At 39.4% G+C, this 27,889-nt stretch overlaps 2 protein-coding genes across 4 annotated transcripts in view; one reads left to right on the forward strand and one right to left on the reverse strand.

Moving 5' to 3' along the window:
- RPA3 (replication protein A3) lies at positions 912–4,208 on the reverse strand. The gene is made up of 4 exons (XM_021385969.1): positions 4,048–4,208; positions 3,801–3,875; positions 1,974–2,082; positions 912–1,473 (listed from the first exon to the last, which is right to left on the reverse strand). The coding sequence occupies exons 1-4, from the start codon at positions 4,144–4,146 to the stop codon at positions 1,391–1,393; spliced, it is 366 nt and encodes a 121-aa protein (XP_021241644.1). The 5' UTR covers positions 4,147–4,208; the 3' UTR covers positions 912–1,390.
- Positions 4,239–27,889, forward strand: part of UMAD1 (UBAP1-MVB12-associated (UMA) domain containing 1) — a 70,769-nt gene continuing 47,118 nt past the window's right edge. Inside the window, exons 1-2 of one of the 3 annotated variants that reach the window (XM_021385965.1) lie at positions 4,239–4,368; positions 10,079–10,188. In XM_021385965.1, the coding sequence (XP_021241640.1) occupies positions 10,107–10,188 (82 nt within the window). In that variant the 5' untranslated portion in view covers positions 4,239–4,368; positions 10,079–10,106. Of the gene's footprint in view, positions 4,369–7,639; positions 7,870–8,052; positions 8,163–10,078; positions 10,189–27,889 lie in introns of those variants that run through there. The other 2 variants (XM_021385966.1, XM_021385967.1) reach the window with 2 other exon arrangements.

A 27,889-nucleotide genomic window follows, 5' to 3' on the forward strand; every position in this document is an offset into this window, starting at 1 on the left:
TAAACGCCAATAAAATAAGCATGTAGTTGTTGGCAATGACATTTAATTTTGCTGAACACTAAAATACAGCAGAGATAGTACTATAGGGCAGAGTATGGTATCATGCCTTAGGGACCTTCTTGTTCTAGTTCGTGGTATGAGACTGACTCATACTTTAGAGGTCCTTCTCCCTCCCCATGACAGTAACCATCACTGTCTGTCTTCTAAGTAGAGAGGGAAGAAAACAGAGCACCTCGTTAACTTGGTCATCACCCAGGTGGAAGATCTAATTCACTTATGATTTGTACAAATCAGAGTGGTGCAGCAGTTTGTAGTAACTGGTAAATAAGGACTCTTTAAAACGTAAATTCTTTGACTGAAAATGGAGATATACACAAACAAGCACGGTGTTAGCCATCTTAATAAGGTATTTATCTAGCTATAAAAACCCATAGCTGCTTTCTATAAAAGGCTAGTGAACATGGATCCACCAAAAAAAAAAGTTTATTTAAAATGCTTTTTAAGTGTTTCACTTACTAATTCACAGAAAGTATTTCAGAAGTTAGATTTAACCGTGTTACGTGAAGAGGTGTAAGAATTCTGCCGTGTGATGTTAAAGGGCCGGGACAGTAATAGAACTGGGGACTGTGGGGAACTTTATCTGAGTAAAACCATCACGACATGCCAGCAAATTCCTGGTACTTCTGCCTTGACATCCACCAAGAATGAAGGTTGTGACAGAAACTCAATGGCGCTTGAAATCCCCAGGCCTCATTAGACACTTAAATCTCTCAACTGTTTAACATCATTGAAAAGGCAAGTACCTTGTGCTCCACTTTGTTAAAATTAAGTTACCTGTGTTAGGTAAAATGGAACAGAAATCACTATGCATCTCTGAAAATAGCACTAGATAGATATAATAGTACCAGAAGTAGTTGAACATAGTCATATTTTTTTTATTGGAGAAGTGACCATTATCAAGATGCAAAATAAATCTTCCCCCCCCATGTTCAATAAATTTATATCAAATCAAATGACATTTTAAAATATCTTTACATTAAAACCCCACCAAATATCTTCAGTATGAGTTTTGTGTTAAGTATCCTGGAACTCCGCGGACAGTGGAAAAGATGCCTACAAAACTTTCTAGCAAGTCAATCCTGCAAGAGACCATTCCTTATGAATGCAGAAGGGTTAAATATATACAGACAGTAAGGTAGCCACAGAAATGTTCTGCTTCTTGCTAAGCTAATTTGAAGAAAAGTTTCTAAGAAAATATATTTCACTGGCCACATATGGCACATGTAATAGCATCTTCTTAGTATGTTTATTGGAAACTAATGCAACTCTTATCATGCTGTCAGGCAAGACAGCCGTGGTACTGTTGCACGCTCTGAAGCTCTAAGAAGAATCAACTGTTCCTCCCAGTACCGAAGGGGAAGTATTCAGGGAATTCATGAATAATTTTCAGTGCTTCGTTGTACAATTCCAGATCTGAAAGAGGGCAAGAAAAGAAAAAGCTTAACTTAAATTCCTCACTAGTAAATTGCAGCATTAAAGCACTGCCAGTTTTAAAGCAATACAGCTGGGTGTTCTCCATCCCCTACATGCTCCCCAGTTTCTCAAGCCTGCCATATACTCATTGCTTTCTTTCTGAAGGATTACTTTTAGGCCTGCTGACTGGACAATCACACAAGATCCAGCACAGGACAGGGAAGACAACCATGTAGCTAGGACTGGGAAAACCATCAGACCATGGCAATGACCTAGATCAGCTCAGGCCTTGAATCGGTCCCTACAGTTTGGCAGTAAAACAATGTATTGAGTATATAATTTTTCCTATGCCATTGTATGTTTATATATTTCACGCTGTGTCAGGCAGCTTGAAGAATGATCCTGTCCACAGGAAGGGATAATGACGCTCTCTCTTCTTATTTACTGAATAAATGTTCAGAACACAAAATTAATTTGTCACAACATATATCATTACTTACCAAATGGACTTTTATCTTCCCTGAACTGGACGTAAGACATGCATGTGATGGTTGCGTGATTTGTTACTCTTCCCACCACTTCAAGAATTCCCGAGATCTCTTCATCTAGCTGCAGAATGTACCAGAAATGAAATTAGCATCACCAAATTAGCTGCTGTTTCCACTGCACAGCACTCGAACTAGGAACTCTCTGAAGGTTTGTTCATTACAACAGATTCTGTTCTGTGTCAAGCCATACCTTAGTACTGGGGGGGGGGAGGGGAGGAAGAGGAAAAAAAAATTAAAAGCTTTGCACCTCTTACAGATTCACAGTTTTTGTAATAGGCTATTCCATACCTACACAGAAAAGGTATGAAGCAGCAACAGAGGGAAGATTGCACTTCATGGGTATATGAAACCATGCCATTTAAACACTGAACAGATTGATCTAGGGCACAGAGACGATTAAAATCCAGATTTGACTGATCTACATTCAAAACTTAGTAAATTACAGAATTCTATAAAAGCTAAGGAGGTATCATCCATGCCAGAAAGCAATGCCAGATTCAGGACCTCTTATTTATTTATTCAGGAGCCAAAATTATTTATTTCTTAGGTAATAAGCCTTTGTTTGAATAAGGAAAAAAAATAAGGCTAAAAATTATCTTACCCTAAAATCATTTAGCTTGAACACGCTGGGTTGTTTTTTTTCCTCTTTGTTCTTAGGATATTCATTTGAAGATTGTGGTACTATTTCAGTAATGCCCTTCCAATATCTAACTCTCGCATGATCTTTCTAAACATACCCATTTCTTCCTTACACACTTACACAGCGGTGCAACACAGACTGGAAAGCCCAACATCCAGCTATGCATTTATGACATTCACCCATTTACTCTATCGTGGAAAGCTAGAGAATCACAGGTGAGATGCTGACATCCAAGGTTTCAACAGCTCAACACAGGAAACCTTTTCAGGAGCTCAAGTAAGAGTTAAAATACAGGGCAGAACTTGCAGGAAAGGCATTTTCTTGCAGTTTGGAGATGAACAGAGTTTCATACTTATAAGACCAAACTCTTCTCCAGATTGCACTTTTCATCGATGAGACTCAAGTCTTAAAAGTCAGAGTATCACATGCAATTATTTCACATCAACGCTGTCAGACTTGTCTGCATTTAACAAGTCTTCAGAGGAAAAGATGGAAACACTGCTGACACGCTCACTGAAGCCAGAGCATTTGTCATCAGGTGTCACAACTACAATAATCCTTTAATTAAAACATATCTTGGAGGCAAAAAGAAAAAGATAGAAGAGAATGCCCGGGTGTTACTCCTTTACTGGTACTTGGTTACAAAGGAAAACAGTGTTTCTGCACATGAAATGTCAACTCAAGAGACTCTTAAAAATAAAACATTATTGTTTTTTTTTTTTGGATTATCCTCACTAAGTATTCCGTTAAGGGCAGGGAAACGGTTGGTAAAGAGATGAAGGAAAAAAGTGAAAGTAAAAGGAAGACAAGCCGTGTAGTGAAATACACCACGCAACAAGCAATGAATAGAGCGGGCCGAAGTATCGGAAGAGGGATGTGTCTGAAAAGGAGAAACGAAATCTCTGCACACCAGCCAACAATTCCCGGAATGACAAAGCACCCGAGCCGGAAGGGAAGCACGGGGATCACCGAGCCCACCTCCCTGCCGCCTCCACATCAAGCCAAAGGCACAAACACCGCGGGACATTGGGCGTTAATGCCAACGCAGCGCAAGCTCGGTGGAAGCTGTATGAAGCAGGGACAATGCAGCACAGGGGGAAAAGGGAGAACGCGAAAAATCAACGCCCTCGCTAACTTACAGGCTCGCTCAGCTCCACCGTTGCGTTGCAGCCTTCTCCGTCCGACAGAACTATAAGTTTCCCCGTCGGGTGAATCTACAAAAGAAATGACGCCGCGCGCTCAGCAGCGACCGAAAGGCGAGCGGGCAAACGGGCCTCGGCCCGCAGGGCGGCTGCAGGCGGCGCCGGCCCCGGGCAAGGCCGCACCGGCGGCGGAGGGGCAGGGGGGCTTCCCGAGAGCCGCTCGGGGGAGGGGCGGCCTACGGACCTTCTCGACGCGCCCCACGAAGCAGACGGGCCGCCCGATGTGCTGCGCCAGCTGCGCGGCGGCGATGCGCGGCCGCGGCGCCTCGTGCACGTCGCCCATGGCGGCGGCCTGCCTTCCCGCGCTGCGCCGGAGTCGCCCCCGTTACCCTTGGTAACGGAACGGCGGCGGGGCGGGGCTTTCTCGCCTCCAGCCAATCGGCTCGGCGCTTTCTTCTGACGTCATTAGAGAGCGCCGCAACAGTCGCCTGGAGCCGGGGGGTGGCGAAGTGGGAGGTGGTGTCGCCTCACGGAGCCGGAAGCGGCGAGCGGCGGCGGCGGGCTGGTGGGTGACTTGAGGGATGAGGTGGGGGAAGCGAGGCCGGTGGGAGGGAGGGTCCGACTTCTGGGGAAGCCAGTAGGGAAGCTCTGGGGTTCTTCCTCCTTCTGTTGGTCTCTCCGCCGTCGCCCGAGCCTTTCCAGCTCCTGGCGGTGTCGACGCTGTCGCCTGACCCTTCTCCTTTTCCCCCTCCGCTCGCTTTGCAGGGTTGTACACGCCGTGCCCCTGCCCCGCTGCCGTGCCATCCCACCGCTTTTCCTTGCCTCGGGGAACTCGCGGTCCTGCGTGCTGAGCGGCGCTGGCTGACTGACAGGCTGAGGCCGGGGCTCCCCCGCGCACCGCTCCCGTGGCTGGGTGCGCTCCGTGAATGTCTCTGGAGTACGGAACGTCCTTCTAATTTCCTTTCTCAAACCGCTGGGAAAGCGGAGGCTGTCCTCAGCGCTGTCATCTCCTGAGGGTCGCTCTGCTGCTCACCTCTCGGCGGTTAACTTGCCAGAGATCCTCGTCGCGTTAGCATCTCTTAGAGCTTTAAAGGAGATGTCTCATAAAGGCAGCGGCTGACACAAGGTGCAGCAGCCTGCTGCAAAAACTCTGCTCCTGGGGCTGTTGTGTCTGGTTGGAGCGTCAGTATGACGCTATACGCTGTTGTAACGCAGTGGTGTTATAAGCACGCATCTCTATCGCGCTTAGTTGCCGCTGGAGGTCTGCTGTTAAAAAGAGTTTTCAGGGAAGGAAGTTGGCTTTCAGACAACTAGGTATTCCGTCTGGTCAAAGCCTGGCTTTGTGTTTTATCTGCCGGTTTCTTGAGAGCTTTGATTGTTGCCGGCAGTTCGGCTACACCTGGTTCACCCCTGGCTTTCTCTTTGTCACCTGTGCTTCTGTTGTCACCTTAATTGTGGTTGCCGTTCTATGATTCAGCATCTGCGTGTGTTTTCATATGATGGTAGCTGAGGTTGTGTTGGCACTGAATAATTCCGGTTCCCTATTAGAACTTTGTCAATAAATATTCGTGTTATTTAAGAAAAAAATGCATTTATTAGTATTTTAGGAAACGTATATCCCATTTTTGTATTTGTGTTTCTCTTGACACGTATTTTCCTAAAATCCATAAACTAAAGGATTGTGACTAGAATTAGTGGGAGATAAAGAAATGATTTGTCGTGGGTTTTCTTTCTTTTTCTCTTCTTCACACAAACCTTTATTAGGCCAGAAGCTTTTAAATTCTTTTGATGTCACAGGGATATCTTTTTGACATGTGTGTTTTTGACTCTGAATTAGTTGGTTCATGTTATAAGTGGGCTGTACAGGGCTGTAAACATCTTGCTCATTTTCTTGTTGCTGATTTAGTGGTCAATCACAGCAAATGCTGAAAAAGAAGAGAGAATTGCTCTGATGCCCTCCTGTTTTCTCTTTCTATGGGTTCTACAGCTTAGACAGCTGGATTTGAAATTATTCTGGTTCTTTCTTTGAAATCAGTCTTTGTATCTTTTCTGACCTCATTTCGTCATTTATCTAAGTACCAGCATTTTCACCACAGTTCTGCTTTGCTGTATTCCTAAGCATTTTTTTTTTTTAATCTTAGCCTGCACCTTTTGGAGGTTGTTTTTTTTTTAATATGAAAATATCTTTCTTCTCATATCACTTGTGAACATGCAGGGAAATGCCAAAAAGTAGTGCTAAATAGGTTAGGATCCGTACATATACAAAAATCATATTGGATATAATGTATTGGTTTGGCTCAAAGGTCTCCCATACCTCTTGTCAAAACAGACTGACAAAGTGCACCAGGAATACATTAACCCCTGTGTGCTGCTCTGTAACTCATTGTTGCCCAGCGCCACGTATGTTCTCAGAGCCTCCCGTAAAGACAAAATATTTCTTGCAGTCTCACAGAATTGCTATAGTTCACAGTTTATTACTTGCTAATGACTGAAGCAGTGCCAAAAGCACTTTTCATTTTTAACTACCAATAACTGAGACCAGAGAAAGGGAAAAAATTATATCTCCTTTTTTATTGAGGGGGGGAAACATGAGGAGAAGGGAATTGCATATTCCTACCATGGGAGATTTTTATCTTTAGGCAGTGAATTCAATTTTCAGGTCTCCTGTAGAAATAAAATTAAACCCATCTGGAAAGAGGAAAGTAGTGTGCTATATAGGAGGCATTACTGCAAGGAATGTGGCACTCTCTGAATAGTGGGTGTGTTTTCTCTGAGTTTGTGCTGACAGCTTTTTAAAAGCAAATATCTCACATGCTTTTCTCTCTAGTTTACGTGACCACGCATCCAGATTCCCAAACATCAAACTTAATTTTTTACTCTGAAATTAAATATGTGCAGAAATTGGTTGCTCACAGCTTTTGTGAAATGAAGCCTCATCTTATCTACAAGTAGTAAAACTCAGCCCGACTCTGCAAGTGCTTAAACTGTGTTCTTATCTTCCAGAGCACGCGTGTTTTCATTCAACTCAGTGTTTCTTTGTTCTGTTTTTAACATGTAATTCAAGAGACTTAACGTCTGCGTTTCATATTGCTGGAGTGATTTGTGTTCGCTTTTGAAGTACCACAGTTGATAAAACTCTGAAGAGGGCAAATATTGCTGATATCACAGTGTTGCCCATCCTTTTCCTATATCAGTGTTGCACTTTATATGCCTCTGCTTTTTGTCTTTTTTTTTTTTTTAAAGCTCTTATTTAGTTTGAAGTTAATAATTGCGTTGAGTATAGATACTGAAATAAGGCAAGTTGGTGATGCAGGCCTGAGGGCACTACAGGTTTACAGGAAAAAAATTGGGATACTCAGAAAAGGCTTGCCTTCTGTCAGTGAAAGGGGAGAAAATCCAGGCTGTGAAAGTGCTTGTAAAGCTAAGTTGGCTATATCAAATTCTACTTACTGCTCATCTTCTCTGAATTGAAATGCCTCCAGTCTTGTTTGTTTGTTTTAAAGCACTGATGTTTATGTGTGCAGGATAAATTCATGTTTTCCCGTACAACTCTATTGTGTAAGCGTTACGTATGCGGTTAGTAAGATGCTTTATTTTGTGTGAGAAATAGTTTTCAGCTGTACCAAATTGTAAAGTAATGCAGATCTCAGTTGGAGCAGCTGCAGCTCTGGCAGTTGAAGCGGCTGCCTGCAATCTGAGTCTCTACCAAAGCTACCTGTAAGATTTTACACATCGAGTTGATTTTACTTCTTGTGTGCTTGGGAAGAAGGTAAAATTGCATTTGAAACTGTTCCACAACTGCCTCTCCTTCATACATCACTGGAGCGGAAACCTGACTCTTGAGCATTGCAGCACAGGTTTTTACTGCTTGGGCTATGGGACTGACAACCCTAATTGGTAGCAGGAGAAGACTTATTCCCTAAGGGCTAAAAAAAGGAATACGCTGCTGGCGCCATGTGTTGAGCCTGGGTGTGGGGGGAAGGTAAGGAATAGGTAAGGAGGCAATTAGGGGCTTTCTGCTGTGTAATCTCCATGGGACTGGCACACCGGTATTTCACGCGCTAAGGTAAGGAAATGTGCACAAAAGAATAAAGTGCACATAAGTAACATTCATTTCTTGTGTGGCTGCATACCTGAGACTGCTTGGTTTGGTGTGTTCTTGCATGCATCAGTGCGGTTTATTTGACTGATAGAAATTCCACTGCGTCAGCATAAGCCAGCAGTATCTGGCCGGCCTCCGGGGCGCTCTGCATTTCATTCGGAGGTAGCACTCCGCGCTTTGAATCATTGCCGGTTTTGACCACATTCTATTTATACACCGCTCTTGAAAGCCAACGCTTACGCTTCATCGAGGACTCTGTATGGCCTGCTTCGTGGAAGGATTTGATATGCTTGTAACGGCAGAGTGGGAGGCAGTTCATACGTGGTGAATAGTCAGGGCTGGTTGGGAAGAAAATTACTGCAGGTCACTGACCAGGGCACAACAAGTCTTGCTTATGGTATAACAAATACTTGGGTGGGAAGTGAGGGATTTGGGCAAATAATTAATCAGTTTTTTTTATTTTTTAATATAAACACTATTATTGTAGTTTTCTGTATTTCACTCCATGATTCTTCTTTGTCACATTTAGTGTAAAATAATATTATCACTAGTGTATACCTCTTTTCTTTAGATTTGACTCTTCCTGGGTGTATATATTAGGATTTATACATTGCTATTGGATTGGCAGCCCCTTCTCTATGCTTATCTTCAAAGTAAGTCAGGATTCAGTTCCCCAAACTCTGCTTCGGACTCAAAATTACATTATTTGACTTTACCTGTTTTGTTTTGGTATTTCAGTAGAGAAAAGCTTGATGTGCCCGTCTTTTACTTTCACTTCAGTTTGACGCAGCACATCTCAACCACTCCATTACCACGCTGCTGCATGGCTCAGCATTGCCCAGGGTCCCACTTTGGCACCTGAGCACTTCTGTGCCAGGGAACTGGAGGGAGTGGATGTTGGGATGGCGGCTGCTGGGCAGTGCTGCTTTCCTGTTTCATTGTTGCAGCTGTATAGATGGGAGCTGCTGTTGCTGGTGGAGGCAGTGAGACTTGGTTGCTGCATTTGGTAGTGCACATTTTGTAGAAAACAAAGTGGTGCATTATTGATAGTCCACTAAGGAAGCTGAACCTGTAAATGCATACATCACGTGGTTCTGTTGTTCAGTTTTTGCCAGAGTGGGGCTTGCTTATGAAGCTTTTCTTATAACTTTTTGTTCTATTTCCTTATTTTAAGGAACGAACCTTCCTTAGTTCTACATCTTAAAAGTTCGGATTAATTAGAGAGTTGACTTAGGATATTTTTGGGTTTATCTAAATATATGGTGTATTTTATAGCCGGCCTATCTGGCTATCTTTCGGCTAATGCTTGTGAGGCTTTTCCAGATAAGTTTTTCCTCTTTAAGCTATTAAAAATTGCTTCAAATCTTTCTGTCCTGAGAGAGAAGAGATACTGAGCACAATCATTTACAGGTGACGCTTTTATCCCATGAATGTCATTCTTTACCTGTTCTGTTCTAGCGGATGTGAAGTCATAGTTACAGCCTGTTTGGAAGATTCTTATCATAGAATGGCTTATTGCTATGAAAAAGTTGCTTGATTGTATTGTGGTTTCTTCTAACCCAAGTGTTAAGCTGTCTGTAAGACTATGAAATGGAAAAATTGGGTGTTATGCTATTATTGTGTGTGTTCTTATTTTTTATTTTTGGCTTTGTAACTGATACACAGATACTTAATATAGTCTAATTTGCTTAATTCAAATACTACTGCATTATAAAACTGTGTTTTCTATAGGATCATGTTTGGGCTTTAGGGTTGAAAAACTTGAGTACTAACTCTGGTGGGAAAACTTGTGTAACAACAGTTCGAAAATGCAGAAGAATATGGAAAAGTGCTTGACAAATGCTAAAGAGAGTTTTCTTCTTCCATTTTCCTTTAGAAAGATAAGGGATTTTTTTAATGGTTTTTCTCCATTCTCTGTTTAAAAAAAAAACATCAAAAAACAAAACAACAAAAAAAACCAAAACAAAAACTGTTGTAGTTTAATCTTTCTGCCTATTGAAGTCAAATGCTGTTCCAATAAGAACTCTGTCTGACGTGCAAATGCCTGATATTTCAGATCCGGTGATAAAGATTTAGCTGTAATATCATGTATTTGGTATTTAGGATGGTATGAACTTTTTATGCTAAATTCTGCTATCTTGTATTTATTTAACATATATTGTCTTCATTTTAGATAACCTAGAAGAAGAGAAAAAGAGACTATGCTCAGCTGGTTGCGAAAAAGTCAAGATTCAAAGAAAATTACAGTGCAAGAGAGAGAAGCAGATGGATTTGTTATTGTGGGTAAGTGATGCTTCTGTATTTTGTGATTCTTGTCATCTTTGAAATGTAAAAATGTCTTTGAGATGCTTAGACCAAGAGAGGAGACTTAAAAGAAGCCATGACAAAAATTACTCTGAATTCTTGCTTTTCCACAAGTACGCCTACTCTAATACAGACTAAATAGCTAAAGCTTTATTTCTTCACATTGTTTTTTGAATAGGAACAAACTCTTATTTGGGATCATCAAAAATACGATTTCTTATTTTTCCCCTCATGTTTTAAACAATGATACATTATTTCTTTTCAGAACAAGAAACCTCAGAGTTGCTGCTTCTAACTTTAGGGTTAGAGTTGCAGAGAGAATATCTCGTTACAGCTGTTAGCTTCCCTCCTTCTAATGTTATCCCCAAAGTCTTTTTATTCTAGAAGGCAAGATGTGTCTGTGTATTGCTAGTCACACCGTGAATTTAGATGTTCTGATTCAGAATACAACTCCTGATTAGTTTGAAAACTAAGCAGTTTAGGGTTTTCAAAGTCTTTCTGTTATTCAGAACTTAATCTGAAGTGTACTTGCCTGTGGATGGGCTAAATCTGCGCTTTTAAGTAAGTTCTGTCGCAGTTCTATATGATGGCTCAAGTACACAGGAGAAACAGAATTTATTGTTAGAGTGCTGTAAATGATCCTTTTCTTTTTCCTCTTCTAAAAATTTGTATTCTTCTCCTTGTAAAACTGTCATCATCAGTATTCAATTTCTGTTGTTCTGATTAACTGAGTTCTTTTCAGGAATCTTACAGGAATCTATGTAAGTGGTATTTGAGCATTCTGAAGTCAAGAGAGCCTTTGAATTATCAAAATCTAACAATATGAGAGACCACTAGAGCTCATTTTTATGATAGATTACTTATGTTCTTAAAACAAATATCCACAACTAGCTACCAATTGTTAAAATAGATCCAGTTTCCCATATGTGACTGTGTTGTCATGTTGAACAGTTGTCTTCCCCTGGATTTTCTGCATATGGACTTGTCTACTCACCCTGGTTTTGATGACTACTAAATAATTCCAGCACTTGCATTGTGGAAGAGTTAAAGGAGATAGTACCCTCATCTCCCAAAAGTTTGGAGACTTGAGTTTCAAATTCTGCAACAGAAAGAGAGCTCTGCACATAAAGGTTGCTTATCTGCCTCAATTGCTTGCCCCAATTCTGTGTTTAATTTAGCTTCATTACTTTTTCTTGAAATACTGTCGGTGACTATTTGAACTTTATTCCTATAAATCTGTATTAAAGTAATCTCTTAAATTGAAGAATTATCAAGTATGCTTGAATCTTCTGTTATTTCTATTTTCTATTTTTTTTTCTTGGATAGCAGTTAATTTTGCAGGCTGTGATGAGATAGTATATTGTCTTTTCATCTGAACTTTTACTTGGCAAAAGAAGTACTGCCAGTCTTGTCAATGGAGCATACCACTGTCTTGCTGGTCAGAAGCAGTTGCAGAATTATAGGTCAGCACCTGAGTAGATACTCACGTAGAAGCTTTGTCTAGGAATAGTTATTCTCCTAGTTTGTTTTTTATCACTTAGATGGGAGGTATTGAAACTTCTTGAAATGAGATATAAAGCATTCTAGAACACCAGTACTAAAGTCTTTAGCTAATCTTAGTAGTAATTATAGGACAGCTGTTCTTAGGACTTTTTCTCCAGGTTATAAATGTGAATACTGCCTTAGCCAGTGAACAGTCTTAAAAGGGAGTCAGAGCTAAATTTTGTGTGTTTCAGGTTGGTTTCTAAACCCAGTCTTTAATTTGAAGCATGTAAAGAAAAAATCCTTGTTCACTAATACTCTATGGAGAAGGGAGGAAGCATTGTGCTTCTCTTTCATGGAGAAAAAAGAAGAGAAAAAATACATCTTCAGAGAATGCTTGCTTCTGATTTCCACTGTTGTAGTCAAGAGAAACTTGTCTGTCACAAATCCCTTTCAAGGTTTTTCATACCATACACCTTTAATGAGGGCATTCAGGAATCCTACTAAGTCTCAAAGAGACCTATCAAGAAATAACTAAATTGCAATTTATTTGCAAAATGAATTCTAGTCTACAATGCATTTTGATTATTCTTGGTAGCTGTGTGGAAGAAGACATGTTAATGCTAGTGTGTTGGTTTTGCACACAGCTAAAAATCTCCCATCAGTTAACAAAGATGCACGTGATCTGTAGTAATAATCTCTGTCAAAAATCAGGAATTGAAAAATAGAGGCAGCAGTGCTATTTTCATGTGTGTTTGGCAAGAAGGTCAGAAACTCTGCAAACATTGTTCTCAGAGATACAGTTTGAATTTTGGATGGTCCTGTGTGGAGCCCTGCACGTGCTTTTCAAAAACTATTGCTTCATGTTCATTTTGTTTTCAGGTATATTTTAGGATACTGATGTGCAGGGTCTTGATTATTCTTCCAGCAAAATGTGAAATAAGCCAGTGTGCAGGAGCAGCAAGGGCAGCTGCACCCCGAGGCAGGTGAACCTGCAGTGAAGGGAAGGTGACATCAGGACAGGAAGCAGAGACCTCAGCACTGAGGGGCACAGTGCTATGCTGCCTGAGGAAGGGGAGCAGAGCAGGTTTGGTGGCAGTGGCCTTAACAAATCAGGAAGTCTTCTGTGATGAAGATATGAAAAAGTAAAATAGGCAGCACCAGTTGGTCTTGAGTTTTGGGAATCTTGGCTCTGTTTTTCTGAAGAGCAGTGCATGTATCGTTCCCCTCACAATCCATTTCTGTGTTCCCATTAATGTACTATACATACAGATACTCTTTGGGATGCTTTTTATTGTGGAAGAACTAGATACATTGTGTCATGAATTAAGGGACACCTAGTTGTTTTCCGACATGTAAGTACATCTTAAAATAAAATATTGTTTATAGGTTAGTCTCAATAATATGGGTCTCTATGTATATTTTGAAGAACTTCTTAAATGTTTGCTTCTGAGATAAATCTGCAGTTTAAAAATCTTCAAAAATTAAGTATGTTATGAAAAGGAAATATGATATACTGACCCTTCCAAACCAAAGGACTACATCCCTACTGCTTTATTAGTGCTGTTCAAATTGCTGTTTGATTTTTCTCTTGCGTGCGTGTACCTCAAAGAGGAAATGTATCAAGAGATTTGTAAGACCTTAGTGTTGCTGCTGCTGCTGTTTTTTTTGTAGACTTGATAGTAATCTGTAGTAGATTCCTGTGAATCTTTACACTGTTCTGCCATTAATATTTAAGGAGCTTTTAGTAAGGAAGACTGGAATGCTGCAGTATTTTAAAATATACTATTATGTTTAAGAAGTACACAAGGCTTTGTGCCCATTGGAGAAAAGAAGGTTTCAATGACCTTCTATTTTCTGCATCAGTGGGTTTAAGTTACTTATTTCAAACCCTGCAGTTTCCCAATAACCAAGCTGCCATTTCATTTTCTCGTGAAGGTTTAAAAATATTTAATACTAACTTTGTGACAATCAGAGATTTTGGGGAAATGTAATATTTTTTTGTCTAAAGAATGTATGCATTAGCCTGTGCCAATGTAAGTAAATGTTTTGGTGCATGCCATGCTATATTAATACTGTTGCAAAGCATGCGTTGATTATATTAAGTGACCTGCTTCTTGAATCACTGCTTTCTGGATTTTACGTTAAAAGAAGAGGTAGTAGCTTGTCTGGGCACTGAATTTTTCAGTCAGAGTTGACTGAAAATTGAGGGGAAGAATTCAGAAAGAGAAGAAACAGTCCTCTCCTGTTACTGATCTTTAGTTGCATAAGGAGGTAATGGCTACCCTTCATTCAGTAATGAAGTCAAACTAATCCTCTTGGGTACTAATTTTACAGAAAAACAAACTGCATTTTTCAATAGTACCACTAGATGGTGATTTCTCTTCTTTCTGGTATTTGCAGTGCTTTTCTCTGTCTCCTTCCTATGCCCGCGCGCGCACACACACACACACACACACACACAGAAAGTAGTGTAATAGTAATTATCAGTACACCATTTTATTAGACTGTAGGTTTTCATCAGATGTATAAAAAGCTTTTTAAAGCCTAATATCAAATTTATAATGGCATTCCTGACTAATAAAAATAATGAAGCTTGAAATGTTGACAGCATGTATCTAGATGTTGGCTTGTAATTCCTTCCAAGCTGATCTGTTGAGGCCCATGTGGGACCTAAATAACACAAAGAAGTAAATTTGCATATTTTACAGCAGGGGGAAAAACAGAATGCAAAAACATGAATAATTAGGAGCACAAGCTTCATGCTATATTAATACTGTTGAAAAGCATGTGTTGATTGTATTCTGAAAGCCAGTAGTGATTTGGTTGAGTGAACTCAGTCAGCATCTCTTATGCAGATTAAAGGAACTGGGTTACAGAACAACTGAAATTCATTGTTTCGCTGTATAAGTAGGTATATTTCTCAAAGGAAATATTTCTTTTTCCCTAGGTTTTGTACAGTACTGGAAATCTTTCTTGTTTAATGTTTCCTCCAAGTGTGGATTTCTTTTGACAGAGGATTTTTAATTGCTTATTTGCTTACATACCTCTTGATTTTAAAATAGTTATCTCAGCCACAAGTCAGATGTTAGAATTTTTAGCACTTTTAGTATACGTGACCTATTTTTCATTTCATTACATTTCTGTCTTTATGTTTTCTAAGGCCGGAGTCCCATAAAACACATTCATGATGTGCATCTTACCTTGTAAAAACTTACATTTGCAAAAAATGTATTTCTGTAAATGACTCAGTTTACAAAAATGCCCTTTTAAAAATGTTTCTAAGCGGGCAAATTTTGAGTTATTGTGTTGACTTCTATTGATTTAAATGTACGTTATTTATTTAACATACTTTTTATGATAAAAATTTATTTAAAACAACATTAAAATGAAAGCTGGGTTGGTTTTTTTATTGATGGTTAGGCTAAATACTGCCTTGGCCCCCTAATTCCCAGCTATCTCAAAGTTAACTGGTTTTGAATTTAACTCGAGAGGAGTAAAGAAAAATGCTGAAGACTTGTTTTGTTCAACTTTTATAGCACTTTTATTTCTGGGGTGGAAAAAATAAGTTGGTGTATTAGAGATCGTTAGTTTGGAGCTTTAAGATGGATCAAAAATGCACAGAACCAAGCATTTTCAGTCAGTCTTTTAAGCACATAATTTTAAGTTGCATAACCAAGGGAGGAAAATGGTAAAACGTACCAATCTCTTTAGAAATTGATGTAATTGTAAGAGGTTAAAGAGGCATCTGGCAAAAGGTTGTTTTGAGGTCACACATGCATCTGACAGTTTGCTGCCAGCCCTCTAAGAAAATATTGGTTGGAGTTGCATTCCTGTTTTTCATATTAACTGCCTTCCGAGTTGATGTATAATAGTCACTTTCTACGGGTACCGGTCTCCAAAGTGCTCCTGAGAGGCTTCATCCTACTGATTTTAAAGCTTTTGCAAATGGTGATGGAAGTAGAATATGCTGATGAAGAAAATCCTTTTTTTTTTTTTTCCTGCTGATTTATTTATTTTTCTTAATCCCCCTCGCCCCTACTAGAAACTCTGGAAAGATCAAGGCATTCCTTGGATGTGATTGTTCTGCAATGATGTATTTGCATAGGCGCTGTAGTATTCTTTAACCTTTGTTTATAGTATTCTGACTGTTTTTGACACCTGAGTTCTGACAGCTTTACTCCCATACACGGCGCCTCAGTCAGTTGCTCTGTTCTTAAAGCAATTTGTGGTTGGAATACAAGAAATAAAAATACTGGCTGCTTGGAACAGCAAAATGTAATGTAAAAGTAGGGATGTTCAAATGTTGACTGTCAGCTTTGTTTCCCAGCATATACTGGTCATTAAATCTCTTCTAGGAGTAAAAAGTTCTTTGTTTTATGATGCAAAGGAAATTATTGAAGATAGGAAAGTCAGACCTGGGCTAAACAAGCTGTAAGATGAACTTACAGCTAGGGCTAACTGAAAAACAGAGTGGTGAAAAATGTCTTCCAGGATTCTAAGTTGCTATCCTGGCAAATGATAAATTCAGGTCAAAGTCTGTCTTTTAGAAATTTACAGCATAGTTAGACCATCTTTCTTTCCAAATGGAACCCTAGTCATTAGCGTCGGTAGTCACCGTCTGTCTGGTTGAAGTCATTCAGCCTTACGCAGATGTTAATCACCGTTAATTTTCTGCGAAGGAAATGTTACGTCGAGCTGATTTTACACACATCCCTCCCTGTCGCTGGCAAATGTTTTGCTGCTTTTTTTCAGTAGATGAGGAAAACATACTTAGCTGAACTGCAGACTACTGTACCCTTTTTATCTGTTTACTCTGCCGAAGAGACATTTTCTTGTTTGTTTGCTTGTTTAATTAGATAGTATAAAAAAAACCTCAAAGGTTACCTTCTGTGTTTCACAGGTGTTTTCAGGTCAGTTACAGCATCAACATGAAAGGTGGCTTGTCACCTTGTGCATAAAGATGTTTTTTCCTTAGCTGCTCTTTCTCGATGTGCTAGTTAGAACCTTTCAGTAAGAGCCAGAGAAATTAAAGGATATGGATGATTTATTTGGCCAATAGCTTTGCACTTCAGTGTTGTTTCATCTGCTTTTGCCTTAACACGTCTTTGGTGCTTGTGAAAAATACAGCGTACTTTCTGATGGCTGTTCAAGCAGATGAATGATCTTCAGGTTTTTCGTGCTGCTTCCCCATCATAAATTAGGGGTGCATGATGTCAGTCCCGCAATTATTCTCTCCTTATTTTTATGGTGGATGGGTGACCATGATCACCTTGCTCTTTTCTTTATTTTTTTAATTTTGTCTATGAGAATGAGTACAAACTGGAGAGGGATCTCAAACTAGTACTATTGGTTATGAGGGCGTCTTTTGGTTTGCTTTAATGGGGGGGTACTTTGTTTCTTTTTTTCTTCCATTTGCCTCCAGATTAATGACGAAGTCTTTAAGCATCTGACTACTATTAAATATGTACAATAAACTCACTTCTTTTTCAGTTGAAAGCAGGCGAACTTCCTTAAAATGATTCAGAGTCCCAGAGCTTTTCCTTTGGGGGAGCTGGGACAGGGAGAGGATTAGGTCGGTTTTAAAACATGGATATTATATACACATACCAATGCATCTTTCATTTAGATAGGGAATTGTATATAATTTTCAGTTGTATGTACTATGTATGTATGTGGCAATGAACTTATAAAAATTTACTCCTACTTTACTGCTCTGTGAACTAGAGCTGAGAACCAGGAACAGACCATATGCAGTTTCCAACTTGTGCATTGCATTCATTATACAAAATTAGGGAAGGATGATCCAAGAAATTGAATTCAGAATCTCTGAAATCCAGTTCTCAAAATGTTTTGAGCATATTTGCCTAAGATGACCCACTAGCAAAGGAGTAAGCTTGTATTCTCAGTATGCTCTGGAGCTGAATTGTCAGAGTCAAAGCACTGTATGTCAAGCACATCTGTCTACTTGATTCAAAACCAAAACCTGAAGTTACAGAATGTTCTTCTTGAAATGCATATTTGTGCTTATTGGAGCGTTCATCCAAGAAGCAGGAGACCTCAAAATCTAGTTCTGCATAGGCTTAGCACATCTTCTAGCATCGAAGTGTGAAACAGTCCAGTTGGAAGGACCTCTGCTGTTTACTTTGGCTGCGCAGTGATTCTACTCCAATAGCGTAAGATATATGTGCTTCTCTAATACTGCATTAATCATTGAACTGCAGTGACCTTGGAGTAAGGAAACTGGAATACCGGTGTCTACTCCCTACCCTGTGTCTGTTGTGCTTTTTGATTTTTTTGTTTTCTTTAATGGAGATGATTAAAAGTAAACACAAACAGCACAAAGAGACATGTGCTTACTGCCAACTCTTCAGCATCACATTTGATGGTTTAACTCTGTTCCAGGCACCTTTTCCTTTCTGTGTGAATACCAGATCCAGCTTCAAATGGAAGGGAGAAAGGCGTCCCAAGCAAGTTAAAGCATAGCTGAGTGGGAGGGCTCTTGTGACGGGCAGGAGCCAGAATACCTTCGGGCTGCAGAGCCCAAAACTCATGTTCATTGCATCTTGAGTAGGCTGGCTCGAAGGTGAAGGGGGGAAAGTGGGATTTGCTCTGGTTTCCCGTTTTCCTTTTCAGGAAAAGGTGTCTGTTGTGGTTGGAGCGTGCTACATGGGAAGGCAGGAGTTAAGCTGCTTCCCACTCAGATCCAGGATGCTTGTTTTCATGTGCAGAAGCTACAGCTAATGAATTTAGATCCCTAATGCATTTTGTGGCTTCTGAGACAGCTGCTTTTTTAGATTATTGTTTTGGATATGCCTTTCCAGACATCATGCTTATTCTAATCTTTTTGTTGATAGCAAAATATGTGTACTGATATGTGTGTGAAGATAATGAGCCATGGTTTGTTATAATATGCTTTTCATTTTAAATAGTATTAAACTGCAGTCAAATTCTATACTCACAGATCTTTGCTATTAGACTAAATTACCATTTTAGAAATATTAAGAAAATTTCAGGAGAAAGAAGGGGGAGAACTTTAAGCAAAATAATTGCGTATCACCCAGAAGTATGATTCTCAACTTGTCACAGCTGTGAACACATATATTATCAATCAAAGCTTGGTTAAAGTAAGCCTTGCTCTGTTGCTGGGGGTTGTGTTGCAGGCACAGCTTCTGAGCAGCAGAGTTCCTCCGTGCTCCCTCTGCCACTGGCTCTGTGACCCAACCAGCACAGACCTTCTCCCTCTCCATGGGAACTGGGGCTGACAACGCTGGCTTGTAAAGAAGAGGGGTCATCTTTAGTGTTTAAATAAGAAAATAAATAAATAAAAGCTGTTTAGCACCTTCTGACTCTGTGTTTGTTTGGAAGAAGTTATTGAGGACCTCAGAATGTAAGATGTTTAATAAATGTTATTCCTCTACATACTGTTTTTTGAAACTTGGAGCACACAGTACTGCCGTGGAAGTTGTTTTTAAATAGAATCAGGCTTCTCTCCATGAATAAAAGACCTTCACTGTGCCTGCCAGATATTCGCCTGGTACTTTTTACTGGCTAAGCAACATAAGCTCACATTAAGGAGCAGGTACACTAAGTACAAGTATCTTTCAGCTCCCTATCTTGTGCGTTTACCTTCCTAGCAGCTACTCTTGAACAAGAAAGACTTCCCTTTCTAGCCTCTACATTTGGTGAATCAACTTGAAAGCTAAAGATGTTCTCTCTGTTCTTTTGTGTTCTGATTTCAGAAGGTGTGGTATGTGTTAAGTGTTGTCTGCTGTCTTTCTTCTCCCACACACTCCTTTGGTTTCAGTGGAACTTTTGAATCCTCTGCTCCCTGTGGGTTTATATTTTTCTAAGTCATCAGCACATTCCTGGCAGCATAAGACATCTGTTTGCTTATGTTCTGTACCTAAAGTCAATGAACTTAATGAGCAGAGAATGAATTATGAAGTTAAGACCTTTCTGGTGAGAATGTGTCCCAGCACTTTTGATCTGGGCTCTGAAGATCAAGCTTTAAGTCGGATACAAAGAACATGCTTTTAGGGCCTCTTACTTTAAAACCTCTCTTTCTACTCTACTACTGATGGCTTTCCTCAAATATAGTCTCCATTATCTTTGCCAAATGGAGAGCAACCCACAATTAATTATGTCTGTCTGCGTGACTTGAAATAGCTTGAGTACTCTTATGTGATGCTTGGAGTGTTAAAGGCCAGTGTGTCGATCTAATGTGTCAGGCTGGAGTTCTGTGTCTTCTGCCCCTTTTGAAAGAACTGAGCTGAGTGCTGTACCAATATGCTGCAAGCAGACGATAGCTGGTGTACTGTTGAGTTGTTGTTTGACTTTTCCTTTTATTTTTACTCTGAGTATGTCTCAGATAGTTTTTGTTGCTATTAAACCACTCAGAAGAACAGAACTGGTGTCAAAATAAAAAGTAAGGAAGAGTGTTTTTTAAAAGAGTGTATTCTTCAAGGTAATTAAACAGGTCCATATAATAAAAGCGCATCCAGAAATAATCTGCAAGCCAGAACAGACCATGATGTGGATCTTGTCCGTCTTTCTTCCCTCCACAACACCCAGCACTTCTAACTGGGATGTTGTATTCTGAATTATAAATTGAATCACCTGTATGAGACCTAGTTGTGTAGTACAATGGGCAAATATTCAGAATAAGTAACATGACTCTCAGCGCTTTAGAAATGTGCTAAATGCTAGTCAGGCAGAGGCAGAAATGTCCCAAAGTGCCAGCTGTTAAAATCCTGCCTACTTTCAGACATTTCTAGCTTCTGATGTATTTATTATAGGTGTCTAAAATAGTCTTAGATTTTATACTTGATAGCAAAAACCTGTCCAAAGGAAAATATATAACATATATAAAAATTATACTCCTTACATTCTACTAGCATACTAGTTAATACAAAATCATTTTCCTTCTTAAATGAAAATGTGTATCAATATCTTATTTGTACTTACTGTGCACCCTATAGCTAAGCATGATGGACTTCTCTCTGAGAGATTTGTTAAGAAGCGTAGGTACGGTTTGTAGATTTCCTTGAAACGTTAAATGTGTGCATGTTGAGGGTTATGTCTGTGGCCTTCTTACTTTTCCAATTTGGCTTTATATGCAGTTATTTTAGTTGGTAGAGCTCTTGAGGTTCTCTCAGTGACAACAATCCGTGATACAGTCATGGTTGAAACGTTTGGATGTTCTGGATCTTTATGTTGATTTTAACATAGATATATTGAATAATTGTAGCTTGAGTAAATACAATTTGAATAAATAACATTCTGGATGGGAGAGATTTTGTTATGTTTAGGTTATTGTAAACTGACTATCTGGTTACTTTTCTTCCCCCTTAAATTCTGGCCATGTTTTAGCATGGGAGGAATAATTCTTGCCTTTATTTTCCTGTTTTACAAAATTCAGAGGAAACACTACACTGTAGAATTGATTCTTGTGGAACATTACTAAAATTTTGCTGCATGCGTACCACCTGCTTCTCAAGAAAATATTTCTAGTGAGCCATATGTATATGATTTTCAGTTGCCAGTCTGAGTTTAATGAATTATTTTTGCAACAGTGAATTGAAGAAATAGTCTAAATTAAAATATGCATATGCACTGGATGTGGATTGAGTATAGTATCAAAAGCTGAAAAGATTCAAAGGTAAATTCAAAGGCAATGAAGCAAAGCGGAGTTCCACACTTCCAGACTTGGTGCTGTGAGATCTTCCAGCAGAGATCCTCAAACAGTCAAGTAATATGTAAGCAGAGGAGCAAAAGAATGAAAATAATTGAATATGTGATCCAGTGTCATAACAGCATTTCTTTCTGGTGTTCACAATAAGCATACTAGGATGTAGAGAGGTGTGTTAGTATCTTCCATGATCCTGCCTTCTTGACAAAGGGGAATGTCAGAACGTTGAATATTGTATACAATGGAACCACTGGAATTGAATTCTTTGGAAATGCTTTGGAACATGAGAAGAAATGTGAAAGGGACCAAGTATGGCTTTAATTTACTCTTGAACTAACCGATTTCAGGTGGCCTGTCACTAGATTAGTTTGTCCATGTAAATTATAGTGCCCTTTTGACCCTCAAGCTAACAAATTTTAAAATGAATAGGTAGATAGGTAGAAAAAGCATAACTTACCAAAGACATGATGCAAACTATTACCTATCCCTGTTCAGAATTCAGCTTCTGTTGTTCAGAAGACTTAAATCTTTGAGAAACCAATAGCTCTTGGCTGGATTCCAGATATTTGAGGGAAACTATGTTATATAAACTCTGCTTTACAGCTTCTTTTAATTAAAAAATACAAAACAACTTCATGCTGCTAACAATTTATTTTCTGTCTAAGTGCTTTCACTAAAATAAACGTTTTACCAGTGTTAAAATTTAATTCTTAGGAAAATGAATTTAATCATTAGTAGTTTTTACATGTGAATATGTTCCGCAGAAATATGTGATTATCCATACAAATTGTTACTTGCAACATTTGGTCACAGTAAAGTTTTCTTTCCCAGTGTAAATTGAAAGCAATATTAAGTTTTTACACACTAGTATGATTCGCTACTATCTTCTGCATTAGATGAAAGTTGATGCCATCTATTTTGTACGCAGCTGTCTGCATTTTCAATAGAGGAGGAAATACAATCAGTTCAGCGTGACTGGATTACTATAAATAGTTCTAGAAAATACCTTCATTTCCTTTTCACGTTTATGTCATATGCCATACTCTTTAAAAATCAGTGTGATGTAATGAAAGTTGAATGTTATATATTTATTTTAAAAAAAAGTTATGATGCTGAGTGGTTTTACTTGAGAAAATACATAGCAGGCATTACTTTCCTATTATTTTCATGGAAACGAGAACAGATACAAAGAGTACAACAACACTATTTGACAGAGCAAATTCTCAGCTACAAAACACTCTTTTTCAAAACAGTCACTGCCATTAGCTGTGCATTTTTGCCAGCAATGGACAAGAGCCTGCATGCTGCACTTGTGAACATCTACACCAGCAGAAGTGACCCGCTCTTGCTGTCTCCACTGCTGAAACATATCACTCACTGCCTCACTGTGCTCACATCTGCTGCTTGGTCTCCATCAGCATTCAGCAAGCACTGATGAATGTCGATGGGTGCCATTTTTTCCGCATGGAGGAGTTCAGTTCCACACCTTTGCTTCATCCGCACTCCCACGTCAGACGCCATTTTGTCAGACTGCCCCTCTGCTGCCATACCACTGACATCTGCCTCTGATGTCACGGACCAGCATAATAAAACAAGAGACGTTACTTTCAGATTAGTCCTTGTAGTATCAAAACAAAGTGTATCTTATCCAAAGGAATTTGGCATGTTTTATTCATTGGTTTTTAAGGAGGTAAAGGGGTTTACTTACCACAGATCAGTCATGAAGGAATGCAATATATTCCCGGTCTAAAAACATAAGTGATTTTGGGAACTAAATAGTACATTTCTGCATTGATAGGAAAAATTTTACATTTCATGTTTGTTTTTATTTCCAGTGAAAGCTAATTAGATAAAAATATGAAAAAAAAGAACAAAAAACTTCTACAGTATTTCTATCTTAATATTCATTTCTAAGTGAAGAAGTTGAAATTCTAAATAGAACAGTTATGCTTTCTAAATGTATCATCATCTAGTAAATCATTAGCTTGCCTGCTTTAAACTAGGTATGAAAATTATGTATTTTGTCAGTCAAACAAATGCAGTCTGCAGTAATATGCAATGCATAATGGCTCTGAAAGGAAAAACCCCTTTCACAACAGCAGGTAGCTGCATTATGAGCAAAACTGATACAGCCTGGTCTTCTCTGGCTTTATTCCTCAGTAGCCTTAGCTCATTTCTCTTTTTTTTTTTTCTTTGCTTCAGCCCCTTAATTCCTCATTCAGATCCCTCCTTTAAATTCAACCTTACAGCTTGTTGAGGGGTGTCACACTGGGGATGAGCTACTCTGAAGTCATGCAGCCACCGTGCAGTTCAGGAGCTGCTCTCGGATAAGCCCTGTGACGAGCTTGGCTTTGGGCTGCTGGTGGGCAGCGGTGGCTTGAGGGGCTGCTTCAATCACATAACCCTTCCTGGTGTTGAGCTATGTTAGCAGCTCTATTCTTGAGACTTCCCTGGAGCTTAATTGGTACAGCGATCATAAAATTATTAATGAGTAACAAAGAGAAACACACAAGCCACGCAACTGTGAAAGCCTATGGTTTTTTGTACCTGTGAAAGGGTATGTGTTGTTATTCTAAACTAACATTTTCTTTTAGAAGCAGTTTTCAACTTCTCAAGAACCTTTTCATTTGTTGTAAGTTTTACATAAAACTTCATTAAAACTGGTAAAAATCTTAGATTTACATGCTGAGCTACTGTTATTTTTCTTTTAAAATTGGTTGGTTCAGCAAGATATTCCTTTATTGCTATAAGAATGTTGTGTATATCAGTTGGTAGACTTGGTAGATCAGTTTTTTACACTCTACAAAATCTCAAGTAGCTGTAGCTAAGCTTATTTCACAGTCACAATTGAAGTCTTGTTACAGTTGCACTGATGTTACCTCTTTTGGTTCGGTATATTTTTGTGGGGGGATTGTGATTTTATTTTTTAACAAAAGCTTTGCTGTCCTTAAAAACATCTTATTAGGTGAATTCATAATCTGTCTCTGGTGAGTTCATGTGTTTAAGTGGGAACAACTTGAGGCCACCTGTCTGAGCGCAGCCAGGCGCCAGAAGATGGCTTGAGCCTTTGGTAAGGCAGTGATGTTTCACAGATATATCACTCAGAATAAGAAAGTTGCCTGCTTTTGTAAATATCTGTGGTAGGTGCCTGGATGGTTTGAGATCTCCAACTGACTCTTTTACAAAAGAGGAAAGACAAGTATACAAGAGAAACATGTGAAAAATAGTACGGGTTATGAGGAGTCCTCTAAAAGGAGCAGAATGTCACTGCCTGATTCTGAGAAGACATATTGCTATCTGGAATTGTAGTGAAGGTCACTGAGAATAGGTGGATGAAGCAGTAGGGGGGCCTACAGGGAAGCTGGGGAGGGACTTTTCATAAGGGCATGTAGCGACAGGATGAGGGGAAATGGTTTTAAGCTGGAAGAGGGTAGATTTAGACTAGATATTAGGAAGAAGTTATTTATTGTGAAGGTGGTGAGACACTGGAACAGGTTGCCCAGTGAAGTTGTGGATGCCCCCTCCCTGGAAGCATTCAAGGCCAGGCTGGATGGGGCTTTGAGCAACCTGGTCTAGAGCAAGGTGTCCCCGCCTATAGCAGGGGGTTGGAACTAGGTGATCTTAAAAGTCCCTTCAAACTCAAACCATTCTCTGATAAATAGTAGAAAAAAAGCGGACAAAACAAGGTATTGTTTGATAGCTTCAGAGCCACCTAACTAAAAGGCAAACATCCAAAGCAAGCAGATCCTTAAATAGATTGACATTGTTGAAGAAAATACTGACGTAAAGTTGGCATGTACATGGATGCATCTGTGTAGCCATTACAAATTTGATGTTTAAGCTGGTAAATTTCAGGGTGTTTTCAGCTCAAGTGTAGGTGGTTTTACTGGTATGCTTAGCACACTTACTGCAACACCATAATACATTTTAAAAAGCATGTTTTTTAAAGCAGAGCTTTCTCACAAGTGGAGTGAAAGCAGGCTTTTTCACAGGGATGAAGTACATATGCTGTGTCCCACAGTGAAGTCAGACTGAAGAAGGCTGGAAAACTTATTCCAGTTCTAGTATTAAGGACAGCTGATTGTCAGCAGGCTCAGCTGAAGTTAGAACCTTTTGTTAGGCTGCAAAAAAATCTGTAAATCTCCAGGAAAAATGAAGTCATCTGTATTTCTGCTCCTTAGGTACAGACTTCCATTTTTCTTTTTCCTCCATGTTGACCAGGCTAGTTTTCACTATGAATTGCAAAGGCTTGATATGATTAATGGCAATTGGTAGAAAGTTTTGTATACTTGACACATTGAGATAAGATGTTTAATATTGCCTACAGATAGTGCCTTCAAATTTATTTTTAATAAAATGTAAGTACTTAGGAATACACAAGTGCTGACTAGAGAGAGCAGTTATCACCTTGAAAGCTTGCAGTGGCAAGTCTTAACTTGTGCTAACTCAGACTGGGGATATCTGTTGTCTGCTCACTATGGTGTCTTGTGAGAATAACACAGCTGGTTTGATACTGAAGGAGTTCATCCACCTACATTGTCTACATTGCTCTTAAGCCTTTCTAGTAAGTAAACATCACTTAATTTGGGGAGCCTTGAAAATACAGAGTAGAAGCATGAAGCGCTTTCTGCTGTAATTTCAAATGTGACTGTAGTTGAGACTTACTCTCAAGTGTGGCATCCACACTTTGAAAACAGCTGAGTAAGGGCAGAGCAGATGCCAAACTGTTGCCCATTGTCTGAAATCTTCATATTATTAGTAGATTCAAAGCAGGAAGAACCTGGATAAAACCCTGCTGGTTGTATCATGTAAAAAGATGGATAAGTTGAATCTCATTTTTTCAAACATGAGAATTCAAAAAAGAAAAACAATTTATTATTTTGCTGCTTTCCAAAGATTTTAATTCTAGCATTTAGCCACATGTTCTCTTTCAGCTTCTTCATTTGAAGCACTGAGAGAATGCAGGAAATATGGAGGCAAAGTAATACAAGGAAACATTCTGTATAAAAGCGAGGGAGCTGCAACAATTCATGAGATTGATTGTGTTGAGTAGATATAGAAACTGAGTGTAGGTTTGGTATAAACAGCTTCTGTTGGCTCTGCTGACAAAAGTTTAATACTATTATCAGCTGCTAAAGATTGATCGACTTTTCCTTCATTGTCCTTATATACTTCAGTTGATGAGTATCCTGTAGCATTTGCACAATACTGGAAGCATCGTATTTTGGCATCTTTCAGAGAATATTCTGGTAAGTCTATTAGGAATTCTGGTTCTGTTTACTCTCCTGAGTTATCGGTCCAGTTCTCATATGTCTACACTAATTGTGGACATTATTTTATATCTTGTTCAAATCAGTCCCCTCCATATGTAAACTGAACTCAGTCTTCCAGTGCCACAGCAAGTAAGTTCGAAGAAATCTGTGTACTTGTTAAAATAATTGTTCAGCATGTTCAGCATTGGCTGGATTCCAGAACAAGAGAGCTACCCCTGTCCTCTTGGCAACATGCTTATGTCTCAGAACCTGCTTACTTCTGATGGTCTTGTTGGTTTTTGCCAGTTGGTAAATTGAGAGCGATGATTTTGTAATAACTGGAAGATGATTGGAGTTAGGTCGATTGTAGAGGACTTCTCCTCTAGAGGAGGACTTCCCTGGTGGAGCAGATCCTCTTCTCTGTATGTAGTCCAGCAGGGGGAGATGAACACCAAAATTTGCAAGAGCACTTCAGTAGGTTTGGCTGGGCCAGCCCTTTTGCATCTCGAATACAATACTTTGTTGTCACTCGTATGCATCAGCTGTGGGTTGTTCCTGAGAAGCAAAAAACAAGGCCATCGCTGCATTTTCAGCTTTTTGTTGCTATACATTTGGCCTAGCAAAATCTTGTAGGAAAGTGAATAACAGCGATACTGCTGTGGATTTTCTTAAGCATTTCTCCCTGAATGGCCTGTGTCTTTTGCAATTGATTTAACTTAATCTCCAGTGTGTCTAGGTTGTCTATGTGATAAGTCCAGACAGATTCAAGATCATTTTGGAGGCAGGTTTTCTGTACATGGGACTTCCATACTTATTAAAATGCAGTAGTGTTGAACTGTGTTTGAGCTGCTGCCCTGCTGAGAGCAAGGTTTGGATTACCTTGACATAATGACATGGGAGTGGAGCTACCTGGTCCAAGTGGGGGTTGCCTTGACTCCTGCCTGTGTAGAAAGGTTTGCAAAGGAGCATGTCTGCCAGCACGTAGCTATGTCGGCACATCCTCAGACTCAAGGGCAAATGTGTAACTCATTTGTGTCTGGAAACCAGGTGGTTTCAAAGACTTCTGAGATGAGGGGGTTCTTCAGGTTCATAAGACCAGTAGAACTTAAAAACCTTGATTTATGACTAGTAACTGCTACAAAATTTGTACTATACCTTACTTTACAGTGTCAGTCCAGTAAGATGTAACACAGGGAGGCTGTATTTGAACTGCAGGTCACATGTCTTACAATCATTTGAGCATGTTCAAAAAAAG

Source organism: Numida meleagris, chromosome 2 (assembly GCF_002078875.1).
Source record: "Numida meleagris isolate 19003 breed g44 Domestic line chromosome 2, NumMel1.0, whole genome shotgun sequence".
NCBI classification, from domain to species: Eukaryota; Metazoa; Chordata; class Aves; order Galliformes; family Numididae; genus Numida; species Numida meleagris.

Bases quoted from the DNA above. Each gene is read 5' to 3' on its own strand.
- RPA3 (XM_021385969.1), bottom strand. From the start codon at position 4,146: ATGGGCGACGTGCACGAGGCGCCGCGGCCGCGCATCGCCGCCGCGCAG. The intron at 3,876-4,047 runs GTCCGTAGGCCG...TTTCTTTTGTAG, and splicing joins TCGTGGGGCGCGTCGAGAAG to ATTCACCCGACGGGGAAACT. The intron at 1,474-1,973 runs GTAAGTAATGAT...GCCCTCTTTCAG, and splicing joins GGAAGATAAAAGTCCATTTG to ATCTGGAATTGTACAACGAA.